The following is an 8,098-nucleotide window of genomic DNA, read 5'->3' as shown; positions in this document are numbered from 1 at the left end:
ATTTTACTAATGTGCAATAGCAAAGGCAGCTCCAAGCAACCACTGGCTCCACAGGCGCAGGACAGCAGCCAAATGGGAGTCACCCATGAAACAGCGAGCTCTGGGGTCAGGACCAGTGCTGGCACAGGAAAGGGCTATCTGACCTCACGTGGAATAGCTTGGAGAGCTTGGGGATGGCATGATTTAACGGGCCTGTGAAGATTGACCACATCTGTGTCAGCCTCAGGTACCATGTGGTTGCATTAGAGCCGGTTTGTACTTAACAAACACCAGTACAAGCCCAAATACTGTTATCCTAATTGGTACAAAAGTTAACTACATCTTACCATGGATTATAAGTACTTGTGCATACTTTATTCACAGAGTATAAGATCTAGAATTCCTAAAAAGCACACCACAGAATCTTAGTTTAAGCCTGGGCAATTGCACACATACAGGAATTACAAGGTTTGGAATAAAAGACAAGCAGGTAAGGGAGTTTTCTGGACCAAGAGGCAGGGGTGAAGTGCAGTCAGCTTCATATGAGCTTGCATCCTTGATCTTTATACAAATTGCAAAGTCAGTTTAATTACTTAGTTTATTTCTTTATGCTTTTAGAAATAACTATGGCTGGATAGAACAACAAATAGCAGGAGGTGAGGGCAAACTGCTTGTAGTCCTTCACTCATCCACTACTGCATACAAAACAAGCATCACAAGTTATTCACTGGCCCATTTATGATGTCTGGCACTGAACACCACCTCTAGGCTGATGGTCATCTTCATACACTTCTCCGTTATAGTGGTGTTTTTGCTTTTGAGATGGATCAAAGTCTACTAATTCCACCTGTTCCATTTCCTCAGTTTCTTCTATCTCCTGCCTTGCAGGTAGCAGTTTTTCGAGTAAGGACAGCTTATCTGAGGAGAGGAAGCCACTCTCTGGGAAAATGACCTGAAATCATCAAGAACTAACGTTACTCAAGTCTATCAGAACTGGTCTTTTATTGGGTTAAATAGTCCTTCAGGTTAAATATCTGCCAAAGTCGGCTTTTTCATCATAGGTGACTTTAATTTAGAGCTTAAAAAAATTATCAACATTACTAAGATGTTTTTTAATGCCTGCACAAAGTTAGCTTCTAACTCTGGCAACTCGATCAACACCTTTCTTCTGCCTCAGGCTGCCCTCTGGAATCACCCACAAAAGCAAAGTATATATGTAATATAATAGCACATACAATTACATATTTATAATGGCATATACAACTATGTATTTTTATATATATAAACAAAATGTCAGCATTAGAGATGTGGTTCAATATCTTCTAAGCCATAGCAGATGGGGCCCACTGCTATAACTCCCAGCATTAGCTTCTCTCCAGGGAAGAAAATCAGCAGTTTCCAGCCTACTCTTCTGCTCCAGCACAGAAGTCAGTTACTCATCCATCCCTCCTACAGGACAATAGAAACTAAAGAATATGTCAAGCAAATGGAAATTCACAAGGTTGCTAAAGAAACTCCTCTGGTACCTAATGTACTTTGAGCACATAGTGTTCCGGAAGTTTTCTCTTTGTTCTGAACTGTAATTCTGTTTGATGGATTGCATGTTCTCACCATTGTAAAGAACAAATACCAAATCTCTTCTTGACTGAGGTAGTGTTTATTGGTAAAATTTTGGATGGATGTTCAGTCCTGAAATGCTGTGGAAGTGAGTTGATTCACTTACCCTGAATTCTATGATCAGACGGCCTTTTTCATATGGTCTGCGATAAATTGGCATACCTTCATTCAATACACACTTAATAGCCCAATGCTCAACAACCTGGCCTAAAAAACCAAAACAAAAATTACCAGAAAAGGAAGGGATCCATGCAGGCAACAGAAGCAGCTTTAGTTACAATCCCCTTCAATATTTAAGTAGCTTTCTACGTTGTGTTTAGGCAGCAACACCAACATGTAGTAGTAGTCTGATAGGAACTTACTGCCTGGTAACGTCTGAGTAGGAAAGCAGACTGATGTCTACATTACATTCCTGTAACCTTGTTATGCTTCCCAAAGGAAGCATACTTACAAATTTATTAAGTGCTCCATCGCTTCCAAGGCTGAAAAAGTGGTTTTCAGAGACCCACGGCCTTCAATTCTCATGAGATATCCTCAGGATGCAAGTATGTCCATGAGGTAAGGTCTGTTACTATGTCACGCAAAGAGAAAGTTACTGCTGACTGCTATGCAAAAATCCTTTATTATTTTAAGACTTGTACTGCAAAGACTAGGGCAAAGTACTTGACACACACCCCTTTTACATCAAGATGGGATGTTCCTGTTCCTTTAAATTTCCAGCTTAAATTACTATATGCTAGAACTTACAACAGAAAGTAAACCAACTCTTACCAGGATGGGAGGTAATAATAATAGTTCTGTTATCCAGCGTTGTGATAGGCTTTTGAAAGCCACATAGTGCTTCAACCAGTTGAATATCCATACACAGAAACAGATCTTCATCTCGTCTAAGGCAGAACCAATCAACAACAGTCACAGTGAGAGAGAAACAGTACAAGGATCATACCCAATGTCAGTATTTAACTTGGAAATGACAGTAAGTTGTAATTACAACTGAAGCCCAGGCAATTAAATAAAGAATACCAAATATTAATGTAGCTCCTCAAGCAATTACCACAATGACACCAACCCTGAGAGTCATTATGATCACGTCAAGCTATCTGAAGTGTCAGAAGTGTTTATTGAAAAGAAGTAAGTACAGCAAGGCCTACTTGCATCCAGTTTCACTGCTCCTTCCCAATTAAAAAAAAAAAAAAAAAAAATCTCTCAGCCTCATAAATACTGAAACAGGGACAATTAATTCCTTTCTTTGTGTAGATAAATACCTTCTTAATTGCACCACCTTGCACTACTGCTAATCTGTAAGGCTCCAAAGATTTATTACAGGGGAAGTTTGAACAGGTAATGGCCACTCTGGGTAATGATACAAGTACCTTTTAGAAAGTACCAAGAAGTATCTGGAATAGATAGTATTAATTGCTTTAACTGCATTCTGACTTCAGTATGGCAATGCTAGTGATTGTCTACATGTTCAAAGGCTACAAAATCCATCTTATTCAAGGAATGTAGAGCACTCACCCTGTTTTTAAAAGGGTCTCTGGCAGGAGACTTGAAAGAAAAGATAATTTTAGACTCTGACAGGAGAGGAGGAACATCCCACTTGTGCAAGAGCATGACCTCAGAATAACCCCACAAGATCAGTAATATCAAGGGTTATTGGAGGACACCAGAACTGAAGGCAGTAGGCGAAAGATAGACAAAAATAATTGAACAGAATTGTGACTTCAAGTCCCAGGAAACCATGAGAACAGTTTGCCTATCTGATTCAGTGTCTGGTTTCACTGGAACTTAAGAAAAATCAGCTGAGTAAGCTCATACAAAGCAAACAGAACTGATTCTTAACCTGTAAGCTCAGTGTTCCTTGGCCCAGAATTCTGACACCAGCTTAAAGTGCTCAGCACCATACACGACAGTCAGGCAGACCAGCTGCAGGTTTCCCAAGAACCTTTGGCTCGCCATTCCTATTTACAAGCACAAGGTCAGTGGTTGGTGCTGAAACAAATAAGTGCTTTCTCTAAATCTACCGATTCCCTTGTAACCACTCTGAACAGTGGCAGTGAGACACCAAATGCAACACATTTCTGCAAGACCATCAGCGGTGGTTTTAATGGGACCAAAATGTAGTCTGTGGACAGACTAAGTCCACAAACAGTAACACGAAACAGGGAGGTGTGCAACACCCAAGCAGTATTGCCTGGGAACATGAAATAGTTGAGATGTGGTCAGTATTACTTGAGTCACGTTTGCTTTCACAATAAAAACCAGACAGGACCAATTATTCTGCCCCATAGCACTCAGGCAGGAAATGAAGTGAGGGAAACCACGTTTGATCAGAAGGGTGCACGCTATACTGCGTAAATTCGTCCTAAGTAAGATCCATGAACACATGTGCACACACTCCAAGTTTTCTGTGCCTTGAGGCCAAGTGGACAACAGCTGCCTACACTAAACGGCAATTTTCTGAGCTAAGTAATTGAGAGCAAGGAAACAGTCACAAATATTCAAAACTACTAAACAAAATCTCAGTATTTCAATGAGTTCTTAAAATTAAAGATTTGTAAACTCTTAACTGTAACTACTTTTTTTTGCCTTCTATCCCCTCCTGCTGCCAAAGCTCACAGGAGATTACCCCATGCTATTAGAACACAAGTGGCCAGACTAGTTGCACCAGAACTCCCCCACCTCAGTGCTTCTCTGACCACCCAAACTCATGGCTGAGTGACAGTCCTATCTCCTGACACTCCACTACGTACAAGATGAGTGGTAACCAGGGAAGCACGTGAAAAAACATCACAGGAGATAATGTAAGAGGATTCAGAAGTCTTTACCTTTTAAATACAGAGTGGTCATTTTGATCCAAAACAATAATAATATCCCCTGGCTCCAGACCTGGCTCTTGATCCCCTTCACCATGGAATGTTATTTTCTGACCATCCTTCATTCCTAGTGCAGAAAACAAATAAACATTTTTCTCATTTTTAAGATAAAAGCACCAACAAGGAACACTTCTATAGGCATGAGCTGGTATCAAGATATCACTGTATCTTTAAGCAAGAACATCATAATCTTCCCTCGAAGCATTTGTTTTTAATTTTTTTTCAATCCGCTCACTTGTTCAACAGATCTTAGTGGTGCTAACCTGAATTCAGTGTTATGTCTCAAGACCATCAAGTTTAACTGTACTGCCAAAAGACCCACCAACATAAAGTCCTGAAGGGAAATATCGTCAAAACAGTTTTCATTATACATACAAATACAAAAAAGAAAGCAGAAATACTGTGTATAAACTGTATTTCAAGAGAAATTGACCTCAGCTTCTTCAGTTTTATAAATATATGGCACATCTCCTTATGATCTTAGTGCCTGACAAGTCCAAGAAGCATTCCCCATGGACTGAAAACCTCCTGTAAGAAACTAATTTCATCCACACAAAAAGTCTATTTACCGAAAATACTAGCTTTCTTATGCTAGATCAGTCTCTTTTTCCTTCCTTCTAGAAAAACATTCTTCTGGTACGACTTCCCTCTTCAAAATGTCAGTAACATATCCCTACTAGTCCTCGTATTTACTATTACTGTAGGATTTCCCCTACAAATTCAGGCCTTGCATAAGCTCTCCTTACACGTGTAACAGTTGCAGGTGATAATCATGAGCAAGTCGTAAAAACCATATATTGTCAGCTTGCTCTGTCTTACAAGCTGCACTACCCCAGAGACTTCTCCCACCAGCTTTTGGGCAGCCCTCTCAAGAGAGATGCATCTGTCATTCAAAACCATCACGTTCACGCATCCCATAGAGGGTTTGCGTATCAACTTGCATTTTGCCAGGCGAGGAGGTTATACCTGCGCTGAGTAGCACTGTCAGGGTTGTGTAGCCAACAGAGTGAGTTCTAAGCACGAGAGGCTTAGCACTGTCTCTGCACCCTATCTTATAGCAGACCTGGTTCCCCCTCACACTGAAACACAGCAGAAGTGATCGGAGTCTGCAAGGTTTTGCTGCAGGCAGTGAAAACTGATTAGACTACCTGATCACAAACTGGGCTGAGAGTGACCTGAAAAATAATTCACTGCTTATAATAATGCAGGTTTCAGAATTCATTCTTAGTTATGTGCCAGGTTTAGAAGTGAACATAGAGGTAGTCAACCTTCCCTAGAAACAAGTAAACTTTTTATAAGGCAGCAACAGACAGTTTTACTGTATGTGTATTCAGCAGTCACTCACCAAATCAACACCATGTATTTGCTAAAGCCTCTGTTTTAGTCCTGCAAAGTCAGTCACTACATCTAAGTTCAGTATTTCACCTCAGTAAGACACCTCACCTTTGTCAATGTGAACTTCTAAGATCTTCTTCTCTCTAACAATTTTTCTGCCATTGCAGCTCTTACACCGGTCCTTGGGGCTGATACGCTCCCCATGCCCCTGACACTCCATACACACAGACTGGATTTGTTGCACCATTCCTGGCCCGATCTGGTGAATTCTGATCTGCATGCCTGTTCCCCTGCAATTAGGGCAGCACTCTACTGCACCTTTCTTACCACCACGACCTGAGAATGAAAATTGGAGATGGGTGATTATGTGCTACCAGGAAAAAAAATCCCAAAACGTGTAAAAAAATCTTTTGTTTAGTTTCAGTTTCAAAATTACCTTCACATTTGTCACAGATAACATTTTTCTGCAGTGCAAGTTTCCTCACTGCACCATTGTACATATCTTCTAAACTTACTGACAACTGGTGGACCACGTTTTTACCTGTAAAAGAACGCAGATATTTAGTCAAGTTTGGAAGCTTGGTCTGCACATCTCCCTGTCAAGTCATGATAAACCAAGTCTGTGGGCTTTAACATCTTGTTTCAATAGAACTTTGTCTTGTTTTGCTGGTATTTGTCAAAAGCCCCCTCCCAGCTGCTGTCATAGCAGGTAACAAGTGCCATGGCTTTGACTCTGTTAAAGTCAGGAAAGACCTTCTGTGAAAGTACAAACAGTAACAGCAACAGAACACAGGGAACCTCAGACATTTAAGTTCTATAATGCAGGACTCCAGTTTTAACAAAGTCACCAAACAAGTCTCCAACAAACAAGTGAAGGGACTCTGTCTGGAATCTCCACTCCAGCACTTTCTTCCTCTCACCAGTTGACTTTCTGGAACCAGAAATGAGCAATTACATTTTTACACTCAGAAAGTCCTAAGTACTTTAGCTTCTGTAGGCTTAGTTTTGCAAAGGATGCTGAGCTCTGGGTTGTTAGGAGTACTTTGACACAACACTCATAACAATTTGATACAAAACATTTTTTCTTCCCTTTTGCACCAGATCTGCAGGTGATGGGGTCAGCACTGCTCTTAACAATTTTAAAGTTTTTCCCAGTGTGATTAAACTTGAGCTTAACTTCTGCGTAGCGTTTTACTGCAGCTTCAACTAAATTCTACTGCATGGCGTGGGAACATAGAAAGGTTTCCCAGACTGAACCGGATCTTGATCTCTTGTTTATATAGCTGCTTATAGACGCTACAGTCACGCTAGCTTAGCTAACAGGTCATTTTAAGCTAGGTTACCTTTCCATTTCCTACTCTGTTTACTAGCCGGGCTTACACTCAGATAAAGGTTCTCCAAACACAACATCTGGTTAGCGATTAACAGGGGACAATGCACAGGAGACCAAACTACCACTGTACAAACCAAACGCCTCCCTTGTAGTTTCAAGCGTTAAAGGACAACAGTGTTCTCCAGTTTTGAGATTAAACCTGTAACTTCACTTTAAGTCTTTTTAAATTCTTACACCTACGGCATTCTCCTCAGAGAATCTGATCCCGTCTACCCCCGCCGACACGTTACCTCGCCTCTCCCTCTGCATCCTTCCTCCGCCGCCGAAGAACATATCGAATATGTCCATGGGTGACCCGAAGCCGCCACCAGAGCCGCCCTCCTTGATAGCCTGCTCGCCTCCTTTGTCATACAGCTCCCTCTTTTTCGGGTCCGACAGCACTTCGTAAGCTTGGGAGATTTGTTTGAACTGCAGAAAGGACAGTCACCGGCACTCAGGCATCTGCAACACCCCCGGCGGGACTCCCAGCGGGACCCCCACCTGGCCTCCTCCCGCCCGGCCCCACCGCCCCGGCCCGTCCCGCCAACCTTTTCGCCCTCATTGGGGTTCTTGTCCGGGTGGTACTTAAGCGCGAGCTTGCGGTAGGCCTTCTTAAGCTCCTCGGCGGACGCGTTGGGCTTCACGCCCAGCACGTCGTAGTAGGTGGTCTCCTTCACCATGGCGGTGGCGGCAGCGGCAGGAGGCCCCCGGGGCGGCGGGCGCAGATCCCGCTCACCGCTGCTCCGACCCCGACTCTTCTGGAAAGTTCGGGCCGGTCCCGCAGCCCGTCCGCTTTACAGCCGGCCCCACCCCGGAAGTCCTGCCCCGCCGCGCGCCGGGCCCGGGCCAGCGGCTCACCAATGGCTGTTCCGGACGGGAAGGGGTCTGGCCAATCAGCGCCCGCCCCCGCCTCCCGCAT

At 42.9% G+C, this 8,098-nt stretch overlaps 1 protein-coding gene across 1 annotated transcript; it reads right to left on the bottom strand.

The window, feature by feature from the left end:
• Positions 1-332: 332 nt before the first annotated feature.
• On the bottom strand, positions 333-8,054 carry DNAJA1 (DnaJ heat shock protein family (Hsp40) member A1). The gene is made up of 8 exons (XM_048291323.1): positions 7,728-8,054; positions 7,431-7,608; positions 6,244-6,348; positions 5,916-6,143; positions 4,425-4,539; positions 2,368-2,483; positions 1,703-1,803; positions 333-931 (listed from the first exon to the last, which is right to left on the bottom strand). The coding sequence occupies exons 1-8, from the start codon at positions 7,857-7,859 to the stop codon at positions 716-718; spliced, it is 1,191 nt and encodes a 396-aa protein (XP_048147280.1). The 5' UTR covers positions 7,860-8,054; the 3' UTR covers positions 333-715.
• Between the last annotated feature and the right edge of the window lie 44 nt (positions 8,055-8,098).

This window comes from Corvus hawaiiensis, chromosome Z (assembly GCF_020740725.1).
Source record: "Corvus hawaiiensis isolate bCorHaw1 chromosome Z, bCorHaw1.pri.cur, whole genome shotgun sequence".
Taxonomy (NCBI): domain Eukaryota; kingdom Metazoa; phylum Chordata; class Aves; order Passeriformes; family Corvidae; genus Corvus; species Corvus hawaiiensis.
This window is presented reverse-complemented; position numbering and strand designations above follow the sequence as displayed.

What these genes read in the sequence shown, in the direction of transcription:
- DNAJA1 (XM_048291323.1), bottom strand. Translation starts at nt 7,859, where the DNA reads ATGGTGAAGGAGACCACCTACTACGACGTGCTGGGCGTGAAGCCCAAC. An exon ending in TATCTGTGACAAATGTGAAG is followed by an intron (nt 6,144 to 6,243) that starts GTAATTTTGAAA and finishes TTTCATTCTCAG; the next exon opens with GTCGTGGTGGTAAGAAAGGT. An exon ending in TATTATTACCTCCCATCCTG is followed by an intron (nt 1,804 to 2,367) that starts GTAAGAGTTGGT and finishes TTGGTTTTTTAG; the next exon opens with GCCAGGTTGTTGAGCATTGG.